Source organism: Callithrix jacchus, chromosome 19 (genome assembly GCF_049354715.1).
Source record: "Callithrix jacchus isolate 240 chromosome 19, calJac240_pri, whole genome shotgun sequence".
Lineage (NCBI taxonomy): Eukaryota > Metazoa > Chordata > Mammalia > Primates > Cebidae > Callithrix > Callithrix jacchus.
Window position 1 is genome coordinate 28,885,878 of NC_133520.1, and position 23,250 is coordinate 28,909,127.

The window sequence follows — 23,250 nt, forward strand, 5'->3', positions numbered from 1 at the left end:
CCCCTGGAGACTTTAGGGTAGAGTAAAGGGAAGATTAGGTGTTAGGAGTAACACCTAAGTTAAAGAAACACTTACTTCCAAAATAAAGTCCAAACTTTTAGCATGGCATACAAAACCCAGTGTGATGTAGATGGGTGATGCAAACTCTGTGATCTACCAGACTGTACCGTTTCAAGTTCATTAGAGGGGCAAAGTAACTATAAACCCTTAGAAGTGGGAAATGGAGGAAGGGAGAGGACAGATGAATGCTGGTCAAGGGATGAATCCAAAACCTAGTCTAAGGAGTTGAGAGCTGACCAAAGCCGGGTTTCACATCAGCTCTTTAGGAGAAGTTTGGTCAGAGCAGGGTAATATTGGAATCAAACATTATGGACCAAAAATCAAAGTCTATATGGACAGATCTGAGCTTAAAGCCCAAGTTTCACTGGTCATTGTGGACCTTTGAAAGCTGACACAAATAATATGGTTATAAGACATTTTAAACAAAACATTTAAGTTAAGAAAAACCATTTGTTGGCTGGTCATAGTGGCTCAGGCCTGTAATCCCAGCACTTTGGGAGGCCAAGGCGGGCAGATCACCTGAGGTCAGTAGTTGGAGACCAGGCTGGCCAACATGGTGAAACCCCATTTCTACTAAAAATGTAAAAATTAGCTGGGCATGGTGGCAGTCGCCTGTACTCCCCGCTACTCAGGAGTCTGAGGCAAGAGAATTGCTTGAGCTCAGGAGGCAGAGGTTGCAGTGAGCCAAGATTGCGCCACTATACTCCAGCCTTGGGAACAGAGCGAGACTCTTATCTCAAAAAAATAAATAAATAAAAGCCATTTATTGAGTACCTGCTAAGTGCCTTGTTTCTATACTAGGTTCTTAGTTTTTATTGCCTTTTAACTTATTGCCATTCTCAAAATATACAAAAGTAAAGACTTAGACAAATTTTATTTTGCTGTTGTTTTGTTTCGGATTTTTTGTTGTTTTGTTGTTGTTGTTTTTGAGGCAGTCTTGCTGTGGCACCCAGGCTGGAGTGCAGTGAGTGGCATGATCTCAGCTTATTGCAACTTCAGCCTCCCAGTTTTAAGTGATTCTCATGCCTCAGCCTCCCGAGTAGCTGGGATTACAGGTGTGCACCACCCTGCCTAGTTAATTTTTTTGCATTTTTAGTAGAGACGGTGTTTTGCCATGTTGGCTAGGCTGGTCTTGAACTCTTGGCCTCCCAAAGTGCTGGTATTACAGGCCTGAGCCACCGAGCCTGGCCCTAGACAATATATTTTTAACAATTTTATCCTATTGGACATGGTAAGCAACATTCAGTATTTGTTGATTGAAAAGAGACTAATACAGTAAAACTATAGCGGGAACTTTAAATCCTACAGCTAACAGACTGATTTTGAAAGTGTACATAGAATGTTTATATAAATTTTGTTTGTTTCAGGATGCAAAAAAAAAAAAAAACTCAAGAAAAATAGAAAATCTTTAAGAAAATACCAAAAGTCAAAGCAGAAATAAATTAGAGAGCATAGAAGTAGTGGTGGTGATGTTTATATAATACATCACAGAAGGATGTAGAAACTTACCTAACTTTATAAGTAGCTTTATAAAGCTACACATGTAAATGCTATAATACGTGAGATGGATTGGAAAAACCAGGAATTGAATTTTTAAAAATAATTCTTGCTTATCTATCTCTCTCTAGTTATTGTGACCAACTGAAAGTCTCAGAGAGTACCCATGTGCTCCAGCCCTTCCTCCCCAGCATCCTTGATGGCTTAATTCACCTAGCAGCCCAGTTCAGCTCAGAGGTCCTCAACCTGGTGATGGAGACCCTGTGCATCGTTTGTACAGTAGACCCCGAATTCACAGCAAGCATGGAAAGCAAAATCTGCCCCTTCACCATCGCCATTTTCCTAAAGTACAGTAATGGTATGCCACTAGGGAGGGTGTGTTATGAGGGGCACCAAAGAAAAGATGGTGCCTGGTGAATTTAAAGGAACGATTTCCTGGGTCTGGTCTTAGCTATGATACTATGGTTTTAACGTCATAAGAATCTGGCTTTCGATTAGCAAAAAATAGAACTGTGCTGTAAATGTAGCAGCCTTAAAAAATAGAGTATTTCTGTAACATTTACTCTCTACTAAGGGCTTAGGGAAAAAGATAATTAATAAAGGGCTAGTAAGCAAGAGACATAATTCAGAACCTTGATGCACATTGCATATATTTTTGCATACTAAATAGAGGAGGATATTTTGTTACATAAATAAAGAACGTTGAGCTAATGTTCCCTTTCTTCATAAGGCTCTGCTTTTTAGGAGTTTTGCCTTTTGCCCCAGAAGTAGCTTTGGGAGTTCTTCATGTCTACTATGGCTACCCCGTAGAAGATATGTATGATTTCTCTCATTCATCAAAATCAGTGTTTTGGCAGTTTTTATAACTTTCATGTCTTCTTAAAGTATCAGTTGGGCTATTTTTTTTTTCTTTTTAGCCTTTGGTTTTATAATCCAGGTTTCACAAGAATAGACTGTAAAGATTTTTCTGTAGAAAAAGCCACGTTTTGTTTTAGGAGTAGCTGTGAATGACTAGTCCCTACTTTAATGAAGCCATACAAACTGTACCTCTTAGAGATTTAGCGTATCTCCTGTTTTTTCAGGTTATTCATGTAGCCCCACTAGGTCCCGGATATGTGATACATAATCAGTGCAAAAGTTGTTAGGTTAGGCCAAACAACAGACATCATTAAGTGAGAAACAGATGCAGACCATCGGGTGGGGGGATTCCGTGTTGCCTTATCCACTTCAGATCCCGTCGTCGCCTCACTGGCTCAGGACATCTTCAAGGAGCTGTCCCAGATTGAAGCCTGTCAGGGTCCAATGCAAATGAGGCTGATTCCCACTCTGGTCAGCATAATGCAGGCCCCCGCAGACAAGATCCCTGCAGGGCTCTGTGCGGTAAGTGGCTCCAAGGGGTTGCGGGGAGGTGTGGAGGTGTGTGTGTGATTACTAATGAGGCTGATTCCCACTCTGGTCAGCATAACGCAGGCCCCCACAGACAAGATCCCTGCAGGGCTCTGTACGGTAAGTGGCTACAAGGCTGTGTCTGTGTCTATGTGTGTGCGTGATCCCTGCAGGGCTCTGTGTGGCAAGTGGCTCCGAGGTGTGTGGGGGAGGTGTGGAGGTGTGTGTGTGATTGCTAATTAGGCTGATTCCCACTCTGGTAAGCATAATGCAGGCCTCAGCATATAAGATCTCTGCAGGGCTCTGTGCGGTAAGTGGCTACAAGCGTGTGTGTGTGTGTGTGTGTGTGTGTGTGTGTGTGAGAGAGAGAGAGAGAGAGAGAGAGAGAGAGAGATCTACAAGTGCCACCCACAGATGCATCTAGCTGACAAGAACCTAATAGTATTAGAGATCTATGGGTGATTTTGCTGAGCTATTTTGCCCACAAAGACAGTGGGTGATTCTCTGAAACTTTAAGAAAATGGCTCTTCTTGTTTCAGAGGTACCCTCAATAAATTGAACAGAGTGCCACTGTTACACAGCACCACTAAGTATGTTACCTGGTTATCCAATCTACCACCGTGTACTAATGCCCACCCCGAGAGCTAATCAATTAGTAAGCTATTATGAGGAGGCTGAGAGCACTACCTGTTTAATTATTCCTTTTCTTTTGGAAACCTGTCTTTCATGAATAAGTTTTCTCTGTGTTGCTGTGTGATACCCATCCAGTAAGGATCTTGGTTGTTGGGCACCCTCAGTTCCAGAGGCAATTCTGACTCTTCTTTTTCTTCTCTCTTTCAGACAGCCATTGATATCCTGACTACAGTAGTACGAAATACAAAGCCTCCCCTTTCACAGCTTCTCATCTGCCAAGCTTTCCCTGCTGTGGCACAGTGTACCCTTCACACAGATGACAATGCCACCATGCAGGTATCTGAGACATGGAGACTAGAAGAGGGAAGATAGCTCCCAGCCATGGGCTTATAATGTGCTGAGAAATCTGACATGGTTTTATGCTTTTGACGTGGAATTCCTCAACTCCATATTTACCTAGCGGATTCAGGAAGGGTTCAGGCTGCAAAAGCCAAGCATTTCTGGTGCTTTGGAGCATGTTACAATCCTAAAAAATACGGATACCAACCACCCTGCCTATCTATATCGGGTATTGCTACTGTGAAAGAGATTACAGACATCTAGACTTGGGGCCATAAGAAAGTCTTTCTGCATATTCTATTAATGAAGTCAGCAGAGTGATTGATGGGCCTCTAGCGAGGGGAGATGCCTGAATATTTTTTCTTTTTGTTTCTTGGATGAACTGGTTACCTTTTCAGGTAACTGATTAATTATAAAAGTTATAGGAACTTGCCAGTGAATATTGATCAGCTTGGAAATTCCTAGGCAGCGAGTGGTTTGTGTAAGACCTATATAAAGACCTATAGTATCCCCAATTATTGCCAGATTGTAAACATATTTTTTCAGTACCAGAAGTAGATCTTTTTAATTCAAATTCATTTTGCTTGGCCATTGTCCCTTGCGATAAAAAAGTTACACATTTTTGAGACAGCCTCTTGTGATAAAAAACAATACACATGTTTGAGATAGCTGATTAGGTAAAGGGGAGATTGTGTAATGCCTATGTATGTCTGTAACAGTAAATTCCTGACTCCAGTGGTATGAGCCCACCACAAACCCTATACACACACTGCTTTTATGAGGTATAGGCCTCTGAGAACATTTGTTTATACAGACTGAGGGTCCTCCTGTCATCTGTCCTTGATTACTAATCTTGTTTGCCACCCCTGTCTCCCCAGAATGGCGGAGAGTGCTTGCGGGCCTATGTGTCAGTGACCCTGGAACAAGTTGCCCAGTGGCATGATGAGCAGGGCCACAATGGACTGTGGTATGTGATGCAAGTGGTGAGCCAGCTCCTGGATCCCCGTACCTCAGAGTTCACTGCAGCCTTTGTGGGCCGCCTTGTTTCCACCCTCATCTCCAAGGCAGGGCGGGAGCTGGGGGAGAATCTAGACCAGATTCTTCGTGCCATCCTCAGTAAGATGCAGCAGGCAGAGACTCTCAGTGTCATGCAGGTAAGAGAACAGTGGGGAGTGGCTTCCTACCCCCTGGCTGATAGAGATGAAAGTTAGTATTTTGGTCCTGAGTTTTTACCCTATTACTATCCTTACAGGGCAGTTAAGTAAAATGGGATCTGTCAGGCCTAAGAAACATGGACAAGGAAACCTCCATGGTTTCTTGTCCTGTGAATAATACCTTCAGTGTAGACTCTGTTTCTTACCTCACTGGCCAGTTCCTTCTCATCTCCTATGTCTCTGAAATTAATTTCCCTGAAGCAAATGTCCTTATTTTCTCCTAGTCTTTGATCATGGTGTTTGCTCATCTGGTGCACACTCAGCTAGAACCTCTCTTGGAGTTCTTGTGTAGCCTCCCAGGACCTACTGGCAAACCTGCCCTAGAGTTTGTGATGGCTGAGTGGACGAGCCGACAGCACCTGTTCTATGGACAGTATGAAGGCAAAGTCAGGTAGAACCCCCATCTTTCTTTCTTTTTTGGGCATTCTGCCACCACTCATACTTTTTTTTTTTTTTTTTTTTTTTGAGACAGTCTTGCTCTGTCACCCAGGCTGGAGTGTGGTGGCATGATCTTGTCTCACTGCAACCTCCAGTTCCCAGGTTCAAACCATTCTCCTGTCTCAGCCTCCCGAGTAGCAGAAATTACAGGCATGCACTACCACACCCAGCTAATTCTGTTTTGTATTTTTAGTGGAGGTGAGGTTTCACCACGTTAGCCAGGCTGGTCTTGAACTCCTGACCTCAAGTGATCTGCTCGCTGCCTCAGCCTCCCAAAGTGCTGAGAGATTACAGGTGTTAGCCACTGCCTCTGACCCATATTTCTTTTTTTCCCTGATTTGCTTCATTGACTTTTGTTTGAAATTTCTAACGGCCCTCTGTATTCCATTTTCCCTGTCTTTCTTTATTGCTAACCCACATATGTGAATAGCTGCCATCTTGAATTTTCCAAAAGACAGTCAACACAGGTAGACTATATATTTCTGATCTCTGTTTACTAGAGATCCCTTCTCTACCACACACTTCACACATCTAAGTGCTGCTAGTGGCTTATTTTCCTTTATAAACCCAAGCCTTGGTCAGGCACAATGGCTCACGCCTATCATCCCAGCACCCTTCTAAAGAGGCTGAGGCAAGTGAATCACTGGTGCTCAGAGTTCAAAACCAGCCTGGCCAACTTGGTGAAACCCTGTCTCTACTAAAAATGCAAAAATTAGCTGGATGTGGTGTGGGTGCCTGTAACCCCAGCTACTCAGGAGGGGAAGGCAGGAGAATTGCTTGAACCGAGGAGGCAGATCATACCATTGCACTCCAGCCTGAGCAAAAAGAGTGAAACTGTCTCAAAAATAAATGAATTAATTAAAAACCCTGAGCCTTCTAACCCTGGCTTTCTAACTTTCTATCCTGGACTTTTATACCACAATTCTTATCACCTCATTGCACCTTACAATATGGATAGCCATCTTGATGCCTGCCCACCCTAGTTTTGTTCAAGAACAGGTCACCTGTAATCCTAGCACTCTGGAAGGCTGAGGTAGGTGAATTGCTTGAGACCCACCTGGGCAATGTGGTGAAACCTATCTCTACCAAAAAAATACAAAAATTAGCCAGGCTTGGTTGTGCTTGCTTGTAGTCCCAGCTACTCAGGAGGCTGAGATGGGAGGATCACCTGAACCCAGGGAGGTCGAGGCTGCAGTGAACCATAATCATGCCGCTGCACTCAGCCTGGGTGACAGAATGAGACCCGGTCTCCAAAAAAAAAAAAACAGATCCCTGAACTCTCTTAGCTCTCCTAATTAGTTAACAGAATTTTCACTATCAAATAGAGGGTCTTAGGACATAATTGCTTATCTCCTTGGAATGATCTCTAGATGGGTGGCTGATTGACCTTTTTTTGGCTCTTCCTTGCCAGCTCTGTGGCACTCTGTAAGCTGCTCCAGCATGGCATCAATGCAGATGACAAACGGCTACAGGATATTCGTGTGAAGGGAGAGGAGATCTACAGCATGGATGAGGGCATCCGCACCCGTTCTAAGTCAGCCAAAAGTGGGTGATGCTGTGATTCCTCCAATTCTCTCCCTATCGGAAGAGGCTAAGGATACCTGGGTGAAGGGCAGGAATGCATCATGGTGTATATTTTTAAAACATAATTGTTGGTGATGGGTTTAATAAAGAATAGGCAGAAAACTTAGGTAAAAGTGATCAGAACATACAGTTCCTTCCTGTTGTCAAAAATAGGCCAGGCATGGTGGCTCATGCCTGTAATCCCAGCATGTGGGGAGGCCGAGGCAGATGGACCACGTGAAATCAGGAGTTAGAGATCAGCCTGACCAACATGTTGAAACCCCATCTCTATTAAAAATACGAAAATTAGCCAGGCGTGGTGGTGGGCACCTGTAATTCCCGCTACTTGGGAGGCTGAGGCAGGAGAATCACTTGAACCTGGGAGGCCGAGGTTGCAGGGAGCCAAGATCGCACCACTGTACTCTAGCCTGGACAACAAAATGAGACTCCATCTCAAAACAAAACAAAATAGTCTCATGTACCAAGCATCCCATCTTCTAGCTTCATTCTGAGGCTTGGGCACAGATTGTCAGCATGTCTTTGTTATTGAGTTGCCTTTGGCCTATAACTCCAGTGATTTGCAGGTAGGGAGTATAGAGCTGCTGTCTTTAATGTATGTTTATAATTACCTCTGCTGTCTCAAATTGTAAGCCATTGGGCCTGGAGTACTGGCTCTATACAGTTCTAGTTTCAGAGCTTTATTACTAACAAGACTACCTCCTTTAATCCCTGAACTCTCATCTCTCCCAACTCCTGAACTGTTATAATACCTAACAGAATAAAGTTATTTAACTTTAAATCACTCTTTGGAGGCTGAATATAGTCAGGGACAGTGAAAGCCTGAGGGGTGGTGAACTCTGGTGAGTGGCACTGAGGAGGGGACAGGGATACTGCCAGAAGTAAGCCCAGTGACACTCTGACTTGAAGCCTTTTTCTTCCTTCCCAGACCCAGAACGCTGGACAAACATTCCTTTGCTGGTCAAGATCCTAAAGCTGATCATCAACGAGCTCTCCAACGTCATGGAGGCTAATGCCGCTCGCCAGGCCACTCCTGCAGAGTGGAGTCAAGGTGCACCAGGCCCTTACTCCCAGGAAACTTTTAACCTGGCATATCAAGTTACAGATTGTCAAATTATCAACTTGTTTGTTGAGTCACTGATTGAAAAAAAAAAAAAAAAAGTAATTGATGCAATGGCTGTTCTGTGGCTGGCACCATGCTAGGCACTAGGCATGTTAAAGAGCTGCTTCTCCAGTCTGCTCTATGAAATCTCACAGAGGCTGATGTGGGAGTCAGCCAGGAGGCAAGCTAGCTAACAGCACTTCTTTGATTTGGTTCTTCTTAGGAGTCTCTCAGCCTTTTATCTCTCCAGGTTCTTTCATTCAAACTTACCAGGAGGGTTTGGCCATTTCTGGTTCTCTTTTACTGGGGACTACAATCCACATTACAGAAGCCTTTGAGGCCCTTCTGTTCTGGCCTGTTTGGATTTGGGGAGGGGAAATGCATGAATGTGCTCTAGCTGCTTTTCATCTCCAAGTAGATGACTCCAATGATATGTGGGAGGACCAGGAGGAGGAAGAGGAAGAGGAGGAAGATGGTTTAGCTGGCCAACTTTTATCTGACATTCTTGCTACAAGTAAATATGGTAAGCAGTTTGATAAGAGAACAGCCATGGTAAATACCTTTTCTTTGCACACTGGTGCCAAGAATGGGGTACCCAAGAAAGGGGAGAGGTGGGCCCACAGGGACATTCCTTGGGCTTTTGTACCTTCTGCCTCAGTCATGTGGTAGTATATCACCACAGGGTCTGATTATGGGCCTTTGTCCTGACCTGCCATGTGTTGGCTATGTCTAACAGAGGAGGATTACTACGAGGATGATGAGGAAGATGACCCTGATGCCCTGAAGGATCCTCTCTATCAGATTGATCTGCAGGTGAGGGTGTCCAGAGATGCCTTGCAAATGACAGTGTCCCAGGCCACGGAAACAGGAATATGGGCTCAAATCCATTTATAACCAGGCATGGTGGCTCATACCTGTAATCCCAGCACTTTGGGAGGTCAAGGCAGGAGGATTGCTTAAGCCCAGGAGTTCAAGACCAGTCTGGGCAACGCAGGAGACCCTGTCTCTACAAATAAAAATTAGCTGGGTGTAGTGGCACACACCTATGGTCCCAGCTATTCGGGAGGATCACTTAAGGCCAAGAGGTCAAGGCTGCAATGAGCTGTGATCACATCACTGCACCCAAGCCTGGGCAACAGCACAATCATGTGTTCAAAAAAATAATAAACCCCCATTTATAGTTTATCTTGGGAGCCTCATGGGAAAGAGTCCTTGTCTTGGTGAGTAGTCAAGGGCTTTGGCATCGAGGGATGGAACTTTGCACTTGATGTATTGTCATTCAGCTTCTAGAGGCTATGTTGTGAAGCTTTTGGGGTGATAGAGCCTTGGAAAAATGTTGTTTCCCTATGAATTACCTAAACTAAATCCAAGAACATGAAAGACCATCCCTCAGGGAACTGGCATTTGTCTAAAAACCAGCATTCCCTGTGCCATTTGGTTATGGTTCTTGCTCCACTGCAAATGGGTGACCTTGCAACCTCTCACTAATGCCACTCTTTTTCTTTCCTTCAGGCATATCTGACAGATTTCCTCTGCCAGTTTGCTCAGCAGCCCTGCTACATAATGTTTTCAGGCCACCTTAATGACAACGAGAGGCGAGTTCTACAGACCATCGGCATCTAAAAAGGGGAGCCTTTCTACATTTGCTCCTTCTGGCCCAGCCACGAACCATTTTGCAGCCCTCAGTGGCCTTCAGATGCACTTTCTTCTCAATCTAAAGTGGCATCTTGACCTTTGGCCCTTGGACTCAGCAGTGACACTGATGACAACTCAGACCAGGCTCACCAGTGCCGGTCACTTAGGAATGCTGGAACAAAGGACATTTTTCAAAGTTCCCCTGAAGACATCCCATCTCTGGAACCTTTTTTCTCCCGCTGCCCCAACCTCTGTTCCTAGAGCCCTTTGCTGGCCAGTCCAGAAACATTATTGCCCAGAAGAATTACGTGTTCATGGATTATTTTGCCCTGCCTCAAGAGCACAGGAAGTCACTACCATTTATATTCTGAAACAGACCTATCTACGTTCATAGGACTTCTGATGTGTTCATGGAATCCTCAAGAGAGATCATTATGCTTTCTGCCCTGGACCACTGCTACTCTGGGTTCTCAGGAGGAACAGGCAGGAGCAGCTTCATTCTAAGCCTTTCCAGTGACCTCTGCCTTGCTTCCCTTCTACAACACTAAGGCTCCTCTGTCAGAGGAGGTCGTCCTGTTTTTGCCTCATTGCATGACATAACCTTTCCCCTTAAGCTGTTCCTATATATACATGCACACACAAAATAAGCCAGACAGATGGCAATTTGATTTTCCTTTTTTAGAAAAAAAAAATGGGGAAAAGCAATTTTTTTTAAATTCATCTCGCCCAACTGTATTTAATATGCCTCTCCCACACATTACTAGAGTCTGATATTCAAAAGTTATCCCCTCACCCTCAGGAAGCCTCTAATGTGGTTAAGTTTTAGCCCTCAAATTTGCAACATGTATTTTTCTAGGACAGTGGAGTAATCTTTACAAATGAATTAAGTTGCATGGTATAAGGTGTCTCAGCACCTGTTTTTCTTCTATTCCCTTTAGAAGGGAAGTAAGAGTAGTAGGGGAAAGGATTAGGTGGAGCCTATTTAAACATTCTAATGTGTCTTGGCAAACCTAGCCTAAAATGATTCTTAGAGTACTGGCATTGTTTAATCAAATATTTTTAAGGGAGATTCCTTAATTGGGAAGTTTAGTCTGTTTTGGGTTCAAATAGTAAATGAGGATTAGAAAATCATGGGGAGAGGCTGGGTGTGGTGGCTCATGCCTGTAATCCCAGCACTTTGGGAGGCTGAGGCGGGTGGATCACTTGAGGTCAGGAGTTCGAAGCTAGCCTGGCCAACATGGTGAAACCCCATCTCTACTAAAAATGCAAAAATTAGCTGGGTGTGGTGGCACATGCCTGTAATCCCAGTTAACTTGGGAGGCTGAGGCAGGAGAATCGCTTGAACCTAGGAGGCAGAGATTGCAGTGAGCTGAGATCACACCACTGTACTCCAAGGCGAGACTCCACACAAAAAAAAATCATGGGGAGAAAGATGAAGCCTTTTTTTTGATAATGCCCATTTCTGGTGTCCCATTTTTAGTAGCCACAGAATATTTCTTTAGATTGGCATTCTCACGAAGAAACAATATAAAGTGAATCTGAATCTCCACTCTTGGGGAGAGCCCCACTGTGAGCATTGACTATTGGATTTAGGAAACCTAAGGATAGTGTGGCTAGTAATGCCTTCATGCCACTAGGTGTCCACAGTGTTCAAACGTCCATGACTGAGGTTGGAAGAAACAGTTAAAAGTTTTTACTATCTTTGAAAAGCCTGCGGGCATGTTCCAATTGTCTCCTGCCAGCCAGATTCTGAGGTTAATCCTGCTCATACCCCTGCTTCTTCTCCACATGGCACTGGGGGAGTTGCTGGGGAAATGGCAGATCTGACCAAGTGGTGCTCAGAAAACTACTGTCTCAGCCTTGCTCACTCCATAGTTAAGGCAATGCCAGTCGGGTTTGGTGCTAAAGGCCTCTGATTTTGGCACAAAAGAATGGTCTCATGCCAGCAGCATTGAACTGCTGAGCTTGGGAAGGCTTAAGGCTCCCACACAGACTAAGAATGATGTGGGTCCCTCTGGGTTTGCTAATTAGAAAAACATTCTGTATCTAGTGCCAAAAGTGGTCCTAAGTCCCTTGGCAAGGGTCCTTTCTGCTCTTCTGCTGATTTGGGGGAGGACCAGGCATCCTGCCTCAGGAGAACTTGAGTCCTGAGGAAAGAGTACTAGTATCACTCAAGGGCCACCCCTGGCTAACAGTCAGCTGTGTCTGAGAGCAGAAGGTCTTGGACCCCTTGGCATGCACGTACTTAATTGTGTTTCCAGAGCATTTTTATATACATTGTCCCATTAAACCTTTATAACAGGATCACAGAGTGGATATTCCCATTCTGTTGGTGAGAAAAAGAGTTTAGAGAGATCATGTCCAGTGTCAGCAGGAAGGAAAACGATCTGTTGGAGGCCAGTACGTGTTGACAGAAAGTTGAACTCTAAACCATACTTTGTCTCCTGTCTTTGGCCAAAGGGAGCTAGCTTCAGTCTGAAAAGGGCAGCGCCAAGTGGTTAGAAGGAACTAAAAAGTTCAAGGTAAGACAAATGAAGTAAAAATAAAAAGGAGCACTTAGCTCTCTGAGACATTATAGTCTCCTGACTCTGGTAAACAGCAGCTGAGTCACCAAGGGGTTTCTACAAGTTTGTTGAGCTTATTGGAGTGAACTGAAAGGAAAATAGAAGAAACCCTAGAAGACTGAAAAGAAGTTCGAAGTTCAAGAAGGAAGCTGATAACACAAGTTACAGGCGTATAAGTGACATTGATTTGGGAAGTAAACCTACAACAAATGAACCAAAAGCAGCTTAATAAGAGTGATGAGAGTTTAACAGATGTTCATTGTGGACTTCAGAGAAAGTGATTCTGAACTGGCCTTATAGTCTTCTTTAATTTTGTGAACTGGTAAAAATCTGGACATAGTAAAGTCAAAGCATTAGGGAGACAGAGAAGTTGGTAACTGACCGCCAACTAACTATAAATTCACTGATTGTGGGTTGACCTGATATGCGCCCCCAGGACTCTGTTCTTGGCCCCTCTGATACTAGTAATTACTTTTTTTATGCCTTACCCATTTCACAAAAGAATTTGAATCCATTTATACAAGAGATAGTACTAGTAAATTAGGAATGTTGATCAAATTTTTAGATAACAAGAAACTCCTAGGAAGGATGACAATTTGTAATCCAAATTTAGGATCCAAACACCATTACAGCCTATAAAAATGAGCAGAATCTAAATGTAACATTTCAATAAATGCAGATTGACAATATCTGTGGAAAGACTTGAGGACTGTAGAATACTGTGCTCTCACAGTATTGCATGCCAGTAATAAGAGTTTTTGGCTGGGCTCAGTGGCTCAGGCCTGTAATCTCAGCACTTTGGGAGGCTGCGGCCAGCAGATCACCTGAAGTCAGGAGTTCAAGAGCAGCCTGGCCAACATGGTGACACCCTGCCTCTACTAAAAATACAAAAATTAGCTGGGTGTGGTGGTACACACCTGTAATCCCAGCTACTTGGGAGGCTGAGGTAGGAGAATTGCTTGAACCCAGGAGGCAGAGGTTGCCGTGAGCCAAGATCACGCCACTGTACTCCAGCCCAGCGACAGTGAGACTCCATCTCCAAAAAAAAAAAAAAGTTATGTCAGGAGGGCCAGGTGTGGTGATTCACTCTGAAATCCAGCACTTCGGGAGGTTGAGGCTGGCAGATCACTTGAGCTCAAGAGTTTGAGACCAGCCTGGGCAACATGAAGAGACCTTGCCCCTTAAAATTTTAAATTTAGTTTATTATGCCAGGAACTTTTTTTTGGATACAGAGTCTCTGTTACCAGGCTGGAGTGCAGTGGCGTGATCTCGGCTCACTGCAACCTCCGCCTCCTGGTTTCAAGCTGTTCTTCAGCCTCAGCCTCCCAAGTAGCTGGGACTACAGGTGTGTGCCACCATGCCCAGCAAATTTTTGTATTTTTAGTAGAGACGGGGTTTCACCATGTTGGCCAGGATGGTCTTGATCTCTGGACCTTGTGATCCACCTGCCTTGGCCTCCCAAAGTGCTGGGATTACAGGCGTGAGCCACCACACCTGGCCCAAGAACTATTTATGTGTCCATAAATCTCCATTGTGGTCCTAGGATGAGATGATAAAAACAAGTTGTCTAGGATAATGTGGACACATTAAGACACAGGTTGTGAAGGGTCCTACAAGGCCTGCTTCCTCTAGAGAATGAGAGACCACACTGAGTCTTCCTGTGCCTATCAGTCATCATCATTGCTATGTTCTCTTCTGGTGCTCAACAAGAGCACCAGACAGATGAGTCCTCTGCCAGCGGAGAGCTAAGATGTAGAGGACAAATTGTGTCAAGGGAAAAAAGCTTGAAGGAGCTAAGAATGCTTAGCTTGGCGAAGAGGCAACAGGACACGGCTTTGGGAAGTTTAAGGATTGTCCAGTAAAATAGATCCTACACTTTTGCGCCCCAGCTAAGCTGACCCATGATCAATGAGTAGAAAATAAAAGGCCAATTTCTGGCTACTCTTTTTCACTGCTCCCCCCTCCCCCTCCACATTTCAGTGAACTTTAAACCTCTATTAGACATGCAAGGTCTGTGCTAAATGCTGGAGGGGTTGGCCCTTTCCCTCAAGGAGCTAGTCTAGTAGGAGGTAAGAAATACAGATGGGCCCGAACATAATGATGGTTTGACTTCCAATTTTTCAACTTTAGGATTGTGCAAAAGCTATACACATTTAGGAAGAAACAGTACTTCCAAGTATCCATACAATCATTCTGTTCTTCACTTTCAGTACAGTATTCAATAAATTACATGAGACATTCAATGCTTTATTATAAAATAGGCTTTGCATTAGATGAGTTTGCCCAACTGTAAGCTAATGTAAGTGATCAGAGTCAGTTTAAGGTAGGCTGGGTGTATTAAATGCATTTTTTACTTACAGTATTTTCAAGTTTTGTTGGGTTTATTGCTTCCCAATAAACCCATTTTATTTCTGGGAAGCATCTTTAGTATAATAAATGTGGGGAGTGCTGTGAGAGAAATAAGTGTACTGGGTTTAGTTCCCATTGTCCAAAAGAGGAACTGACTAATGGTAACTGAGGGGAAGAAGTCAGGTAAGTTGCACGGAGAAGACAACCCTTGAACACTTGCAAGGAGCTAACAGTGCCTGTTTCTGGAGTATTTAAATGCCAGTGGGCATGCTAAATACTTTTACCTCACTTAGACCACCTACTAACCTTACAAAGTAGTTCACTTTGCTCACCCAGTTTTAGAGATTGGTGAAACTGAAGCAGACATACTAACCTGTCAAAGGTCGCACTGGAAGTGTGATTCCAGTCCAAGCAGCTTGTACTTGGTGCCTGTTTGTTTTGCCTCTCCTGTGTATTTGCCAGGCAGATGAGTGGCATAAGACATTGCAGAGAAAAAGTAAGAAAAGGCTATCATGAAGCTATTTCATCTTCTGGAAAGTACTGAGATTTATGCGTAAGTTTATGGGAGTCCTGGCCAGAGATAAAGCTGGAAGGACAAGTGAGGGCCAGATTGTGAAGGGTCCTGCAAGGCCTGCCTTCTCTAGAGAATGAGAGACCACTCAGAAATACTAAGCAGAGAAGTGACATGATCAGGTTTTGTGTCTTAGAATGTGTTACTAGAAGGGTAACTTGGAACCTGGAGTGAAGGGGTAGGAAATGGGAGAAAGGAATGCAGTCTTGCAGCAGCTACAGCAGTCCAGGTGGGAAAACTCAGAGCCTGAACTAAGGCTGTAACTACAGGGGATAGGGTAGAAGAGCTGGAATAGAGATGTTGACACGGGAAAGTCAGTAGGATGTAAAGAATGACAAATAAGGATTTTCCAAAAGTGAAATTAATTGTGGAATGAATTGTCTTAAAATATTGCAGTGAATTCCTCCTCCTCAATCCAAGTGCCCAAACAGAGGCTGGACCTCTAGTTGGCAGTCATATCTATCATGGGAAAATTCCCCATTCTCATGGGGATTTAGACTAGGTCTTAACCACACTTAACCAAGATTTCAGTAGCAAAGCACCCAAAAGTAATTGTAATAAAATTCCAATTTTAGGCCAGATGCAGTGGCTCACACCTGTAATCCCAGCACTTTAGGAGGACAAAGTGCTCCCAAAGTGGAAGTGCTCCACAGGTGGATCACCTGAGGTCAGGAGTTCAAGACCAGCCTGACCAATGTGGTGAGATCTCGTCTCTACTAAAAAATATAGGCCAGGCATGGTGGCTCATGCCTGTGATCCCAGCACTTTGGGAGGCTGAGGTGGGAGGATCACCTGAGGTCAGGACTTGGAGACCAGCGTGGCCAACATGGCAAAATCCTGTCTACTAAAAAAAATTTTTTTAAATTAGTGGGGCATGGTGGCGGGTGCCTGTAATCCTAGTTACTTGGGAGGCTGATTCAGGAAAATCACTCGAACCTGGGAGGCGGAGGTTGCAGTGAGCCGAGATCATGCCATTGCACTCCAGCCTGGGCAACGAGTTAAACTGTCTCAAAAAAAATTAGCCGGATATGGTGGTGGGTGCCGTAATCCCAGCTACTCAGGAGTCTGAGGCCAGAGAATCACTTGAAAGCAGGAGGTGGAGGTTGCAGTGAGCCCAAGATCACACCACTGCACTCCAGCCTAGGCAACAGAGAGACTCCATTTCAAAAAAAAAAAATTCCAATTTTTGTGAATTCTTTGTTTCTCTGATGGATGGTGCAGGTCAACATTAGCCATCTAATGACCCTCACATTTCAAATTTTTTTCTTTTTTGAGTAGGTGGGAAAAGGGTGGCATTACTACAGGCTTCCTAAAATTCAAATTATACTAGGGTTTTTAAACACATGTAGAATACATGATATTGTAGCAAACGTGCTGTAGGAAAAAATGAGGAACTACTGGCCTGACTAGGAGGCCTAGGAAATCCCTTCCAGGCTTGAGTGGTTCTGACTTGGCATGATTACATAGCTGAGGCAAGTGACATTTCCTTCAGGCCTTGGTTCCCTCATCTGTAAAATAGGGATCTAATACCTACCTCACAAGATTGTAGACAGAATTAAGCATGACTTCATTAAAGCACCTCTATTGGTGGAAAATGTCCAATCCTATCTCCCACCCATAGCTGGGAGCTATGTTTGGCTCATTCTCCCTGACTCACTGGATTACACTGTGACTCGGTTCAATTTCACACATGCTGCTGCTAAATTAGGGTCTCGGTGAGGCTTTGGGAGGACAGCTCTGAGGAGTGAATTGTAGCACGGAAGCCCTGCCTGAGGAACAGGACAGAAACAGGTGGTAGGCCCAGCTCTTGCCTTCCACCTACTAAGCAGTGTTTCTGTGGTTAGCTGTGTGACATTATAAACTATTGGAGTGTTAATTTGCTTTCACTAGATTTCCCCCACCCCGCCCCACTTAGTCCAAGAACATACCCTAATTCTTTGCATTTCCTTGCCTTAGTTGCTTTTGCAGGGTGGACAGCAGGACTGCATGAGAATAGCCATGCTTCTGGACCCTATGATGAAAGCTCTAGTGAACTGCTATTAGGCCCAGGGTCCTGGAGGAAGAATGGGCAGAGAAAAAGGGGGGTGGTTTCCCAAAAGATAAGTCAGGGACAAAAAAGTTCATGAGACCTATGAGTGGTGACAATCCTGCCCTGATTGTGGCTAAGCACCTGGAGATGATAGAATTTCCTAGGGAAAAGGCTGCATGGAGTCCCCTGGGATGCGGGGCCCTCGTCACCAAGGCTCACCAACTTGTCTGAATTTGCAGGCTTAAGAGCTTGTAAAGCCGGGCGCGGTGGCTCATGCCTGTAATCCCAGCACTTTGGGAGGCCGAGGCTGGCGGATCAAAAGATCAGGAGATCAAGACCATCCTGGCCAACATGGTGAAACCCCGTCTTTAAAAAAAAAAACATGTATGAGCAGAATCCGGGCAGACCAAGGCTTAGAGGGCTCACCTTAATGTCTTTGAGACCCCAGGACCCTTTCATGATTCTGGAGGGGAAAACAAACCATAATAACAACAAACCAGGTAGCAGGATAAAGACTCATTCTCATCTATTTTGGTTAAAATAAAATAAAATTGTATTTCTTCCACACTTGATTTTGTGATTGCAAATTCATAAGTAATATCCCTGGTCAGTTCCCTTGATTCATCCTTGCCACAGGGAAATTCACTGGCAAGAGCACAGAAACCAGTGCCAGTGCCCTGTTGTGTGACCTTGAGTAAGTTCCACTGAACAGGGAGAGAGAGACAATGAATTAGAGTGTCTCTGCCAGTTCTAACTTGGAGATTCTAGTGGATTGAACTGAACGATAGTCCATGTCCAAAAGAGAAAGACAAGACCAGAGGGGAGTAAAGGTTCTTTCAAGTTTGCAGAACCAGTAAATGGCAGAGAGGACTTGTATCTAGTTAGTGGTTCAGAGCATGGGCTCAGAGCATGGGCTTTGAACCCTGGCTCTGCCACTTGCCTGTTGGGTGACTTTGGACAAGCTGCTTAAATTATCTATGTCTCCATTTCCTAATCCACAGGACAAGTATCTGTTTCATGGAGTGATTGCAAGGATTAAATGAAGTTAAGATACTAATACAAAGCATTTCATGGTGCCGCCTCATAGTAAGTGTTAATATTAGTTATTAGTCTAATCCCAAGTCTCATGCAGTGCTCACTACCTAAACCTGCCTTTACAGAGCTGGCCTTTCCGAGAAACTCTGTGCCTCTGTAGATTCAACACTCCCATCTGTGCAGATGGCTAACAGCTAGGCTGTAAACAGAAACCCTAGGCTGGAAAGGGTCAGCTGGAGGGCTGAGGCCCATGGACCCAAATCCTCCCCAGGAGAGAGAGTAGGCACAGAAAGGAGAGAACTATAAACAGAGTCTTCCTCCTCCCTTACCCTCAGATCCAAAAATAACACTTGTCTACTCCCATCCTGCCCAGCTGGCAGAGTGGCAGGCTGAGTAAGGTGCCATTTAAAGATAACCTAGCCCTCCCCACCTGCACCACTGGCTAGGATGGGCTCCTGAGGCCAGGCCTTGGCTGCCTGGGACTGCTGCTGCTCTCACAGCCACCCAGAGTGTGCCTGAGGAGGGGGCTGCTCACAGCTGCCATCCAAGCCAGACTGGCTACACTCCCTTCTTTCCTGAGGCCCAGGCTGTCCTGGGCACTCTACAAGCAAGCAGAAGCCTGGCATTCTGGGAGAGGTAATTCCACAAAGGCATTGGTAAAAAGTCCTTCTGGAGAAGGGTGCTTCATACATATATATGTATGCATATAAATTTACAGGGTACTGGCGCAACTTTGTTACATGGAAGAGTGCTCCTTCTTACCAGCAGGTGGGCCACAGTGAGGCTGATCCTCACTGTCCTTCACCCACCCTCCACTTGCAAATCCCTTCCACCCAGAGGACAAACACAGGGACGGTCTCATTTACAGCAAGAAAGATTAAAGCTAGACGCCAAGAAAAGCGTTCTGATTTAAAACAGATATTTACTTATTCTGGGCAATGAGAGCCAAAAGCCCAACTAAGTCATGAGACCTTGGCCAAGTCCTGGCGCTTTCCTGGTCCTTACTCTTCCTAGCTGTGGACTACAAGGAGAATTAGTATGTCCAAGACTCTCCAGGAAGGGTGTGACATTAAATCAGGACAGGGCCAGGTGTGGTGGCTCATGCCTATACCCAGCACTTTGAGAGGCTAAGGCGGGTGGATCACCTGAGGTCAGGAGTTCGAGACCAGCCTGATCAACGTGGAGAAACCCTGTCTCTACTAAAAATATAAAATTAGCCAGGCATGGTGGTGCATGCCTGTAATCCCAGCTACTTAGGAGGTTGAGGCAGGAGAATCACTTGAACCCGAGAGGTGGAGGTTGCGGTGAGCCGAGATTGTTCTGTGCTCCAGCCTGGGCAACAGGAATGAAACTCCGTCTCAAAAAAAAAATGGCCAGGTGCAGTGGTTCATGCCTGTAATCTCAGTACTTTGGGAGGCCAAGGTGGGTGGATCACAAGGTCAGGAGTTCAAGACCACTCTGGCCAACGTGGTGAAACCCTGTGTCTACTAAAAACTGCAAAAATTAGCTGGGCTTGGTGGCAGGTGCCTGTAATCCTAGACAGCAGAGGCTGCAGTGAGTCAAGATCATGCAGCACTACAGCCTGGGCAACAGAGTGAGACTCCATCTCAAAAAAATAATAATAATAATAAGAGGAAAAGAGGAAAGAAGGCAGGGTCCTATGGAGGGAGAGAGTGTTATCTGTCTGCAGGAGTTGGGTTGCCAGAGTCTGGGCAGGGAGGAAAAGGAAAAAGTAGGGAAGAGTAAAGGAGAGTGTGCTCCTGAAGAGTACTGACTGACCAGAGGCAGAAATTTGGAAAGGAATGGAGTTTCCCTTATCTTGGAATGGCTCAACTCAAACCACCCACTAGACAAAAGTGAGGCAGGAGCCTCCATAGTCAGACAACAGGGGTGGGGCAGGAGCAGGGTGGGATGGAGGCTCCAGGGCCCAGGGCCGGGGAAAGTAAGGAGGGCCTCAGGAATGCCTGTGTCAATCTGCTCTGATAGAAAGAGGAGCATGGAAGGGGTTGGGAGGAGCCTTGGGCTGTCATTCAGCCCAGAAGTGAGGTGGCTCAGCAGAGCACTCCTACCACAGCCCCCAGCCAAGCCCAAACTGGGTCACAGGCATGGTCCCAGCCCTTCCGCTCCTCCTATCCTTCCCCACTCCAGATATCCCTGGCTACCTTCTCACCACATGCAGAGGCCTGCTAGAGATAAGGGCTGGGCATCAAAGTTGCCCTGAGGACATCCTCTTTGTTTCAGGCATAGCACTGAGTATTTTAGACTTTGTTGTTGGTGTTGTTGTTTTGTTCAAGACAGAGTTTCACTCTTGTTGCCCAGGCTCGAGTGCAGTGGTGTGATCTTGGCTCACTGCGACCTCCACCTCATGGGTTCAAGGAATTCTCCTGCCTCAGCCTCCCAAGTAGCTGAGATTACAGGCATGCGCCACCACTCCCAGCTAATTTTGTATTTTTAGTAGAGATGGGGTTTCTCCATGTTGGTCAGGCTGGTCTCGAACTCCCAACCTCAGGTGATCTGCCCACCCTGGCCTCCCAAAGTGCTGGGATTACAGGTGTGAGCCACTGCGCCTGGCCCTTTACACTTGTTTAAAGAGAAGCATGTGGTGAAGTTGAAGGGCCTGGGCTTTGAAGCCACAAAAGTCCAACTGCAAATCCCAGCAGTGTGAGCTGGGGGAACTAAACTTCCAACTTCAGTTTCCTCATCTGTACAATGGGATGAGCTCATTGGCAATGTTTGCTGCTGGTGTTATCACTACCGTCATATTCCAGACACCCTGGGGAGAACCTCCTGCCAGCAAAGCCTATGTTTTGTCTTAAGTGATCACAGATTACTCTGCCTCCTCTTTTCAGGGAAAGGATTTCTTTCCCTTGCTGGGGATTAAGAGACCAGCTTGGTGAGAGGATATTCCTGAGTGCCCTTACCTGGAGAAGGTGTAGAGAAGCCCTTCCAGGCTTGAAGATTTAGACAACCACTTCCAGGGCCCCCAGTCCTCCCACCCAAGTCCCTCCCCACTCCTGGCCAACTCTATGGACTCTTTCAGGACCCAGGTTCATTTTGGTGACATAAGCTAGCCCCAGCTCTCCATCTCCAGGCTCCAGCAACTCTCATCAAGGTAAGAAGTGCCAGTTCTCCCAGTGTGGCCAGTTCTCCCCTCTGGTTGACCCACAGCCGCTCTCTTCACTCTCTGTCCTAGTCTAGTCATCTCCCATTTCATGAACCGAAACACATTCTTAGAATTTTGCAATTAGAGCCAGGTGCAGTGGCTCACGCCTGTAATCCCAATACTTTGGGAGGCCGAGGTGGGTGGATCACCTGAGGTCAGGAGTTTGCAACCAGCTTGGCCAGCAGGGTGAAACTCCATCTCTACTAAAAATACAAAAAAATTATCCAGTCATGGTGGTGCAAGCCTGTAGTCCCAGCTAGTCAGGAGGCTGAGGCAGGAGAATTGCTTGAACCCAGCAGGTGGAGGTTGCAGTGAGCCAAGATCACGCCATTGCACTCCAGTCCTGGAGACAGACTAAGACTCTGTCTCAAAAAAAAAAGCATTTTGCAATTAGTAAATCACTGATGATGTTTGTGTATGCTAGGTGTCATTGCAAGCTGGAAGTGTCAACTAGGGGTATACGCTTTGAGGAGAACTAGTTGGATAAAAAAGCAGAAAAGCAGGAAAGTAGCTAGAGAAGGATGAGTTTTAGGAAGAAGGTGGTTTGGTTTGGTTTGGTTTGGTTTAGTTTAAATAGGAAAGACTTGAGATTTTATTTTCCTAAGGAAAAGAAGCTGGTAAGGTAGGAGAAGCTAAAGACACTAAAGAGAAAGAGTAATGAAGAGACAGATCAGCAGGGGCCAAGGGTACACATGGGAGAGTCAGCCCTGGGCAGGAAAGACAGCACTTCATCTGAGGATGATTCAACCAACAATGACTGAGCACTGATGGCAAGGGCTGGGTGGTAACAGTGAACACAGCCACGTGGTCCCTGCAGTCATGGAGCTTTTAGTGTAGGAAAGAGGAGATGGATGGCAATGGGCACACTGAGTAGGTGGTGCTGGATTCAGAGGCGTCTCTCTCTGTCCCTGCTGCTGCATTCGTGACTTTGTCCTGTGTGAGGACATACTCTTGCCCATCAGGCTACCAGCAACTTTCTGGGGCAGGAGCCTATCCTCTCCTATTCCAGCTCTCTTGGGTAGGTAGCCCCACAGGGGCCCAGGATGGGATAGCTCCTCTTTTGGCTGTCCTTCCCTAACCTACTAAGATTCTGCTGGGCCTTCCATGGACCTGCCCTGGTTCTCTCACCCCAGAATACAAGAAACACTTGCTGTCTGCACTGTTGCGGCTGGGGATCAACCATGATTTAAATCTGGGTCTTCTGATGCCTCTACCATTTACCATTTACTGTCTGTATTACCTTGAACAAGTTCTTTAACCTCCATGAAACCTAGTTTATCTGTCTGTGAAATGGGATTGATAACACCACCTCGCTTAGTTCATGGAATTGTGGAAGGATTCCAGTGAGGTAGATGCGGAAGTCTGGAAGTACATGAAAAGGGCGTACATGGCAGGGGATTAAAGTAGGCTTTTGATGTTCTCATGACTTAATTTGCAGTTCCTATGAGGGTACCGCAAGTAGCATGGGGCATAGTCACTAGCACTCAGTATAAATCTGTGAGGGGACTGATTGACCTCTCCCACCCTAAAACACTGTTTCCACCTGGAATTAACGGTTGCCCAGTTGGGCACAGTGGCTCAAGCCTGTAATCCCAGCACTTTGAGAGCCCAAGGCGAGTGGATCACCTGAGGTCAGAAGTTCCCTGCCAGTCTA

The 23,250-nt window shown here is 45.5% G+C and overlaps 1 protein-coding gene across 7 annotated transcripts in view; it reads left to right on the forward strand.

Moving 5' to 3' along the window:
• Positions 1-13,138, forward strand: part of IPO9 (importin 9) — a 54,036-nt gene extending 40,898 nt beyond the window's left edge. For all 7 annotated transcript variants that reach the window (XM_035280483.3, XM_008985404.5, XM_078356820.1 and 4 more), the window contains 10 exons: positions 1,689-1,915; positions 2,789-2,937; positions 3,784-3,912; positions 4,794-5,069; positions 5,354-5,520; positions 6,979-7,112; positions 8,077-8,199; positions 8,669-8,773; positions 8,987-9,063; positions 9,763-13,138. In XM_035280483.3, the coding sequence (XP_035136374.1) occupies positions 1,689-1,915; positions 2,789-2,937; positions 3,784-3,912; positions 4,794-5,069; positions 5,354-5,520; positions 6,979-7,112; positions 8,077-8,199; positions 8,669-8,773; positions 8,987-9,063; positions 9,763-9,873 (1,498 nt within the window). In that variant the 3' untranslated portion in view covers positions 9,874-13,138. The remainder of the gene's footprint in view (positions 1-1,688; positions 1,916-2,788; positions 2,938-3,783; positions 3,913-4,793; positions 5,070-5,353; positions 5,521-6,978; positions 7,113-8,076; positions 8,200-8,668; positions 8,774-8,986; positions 9,064-9,762) is intronic.
• The last annotated feature ends 10,112 nt before the right edge of the window (positions 13,139-23,250 follow it).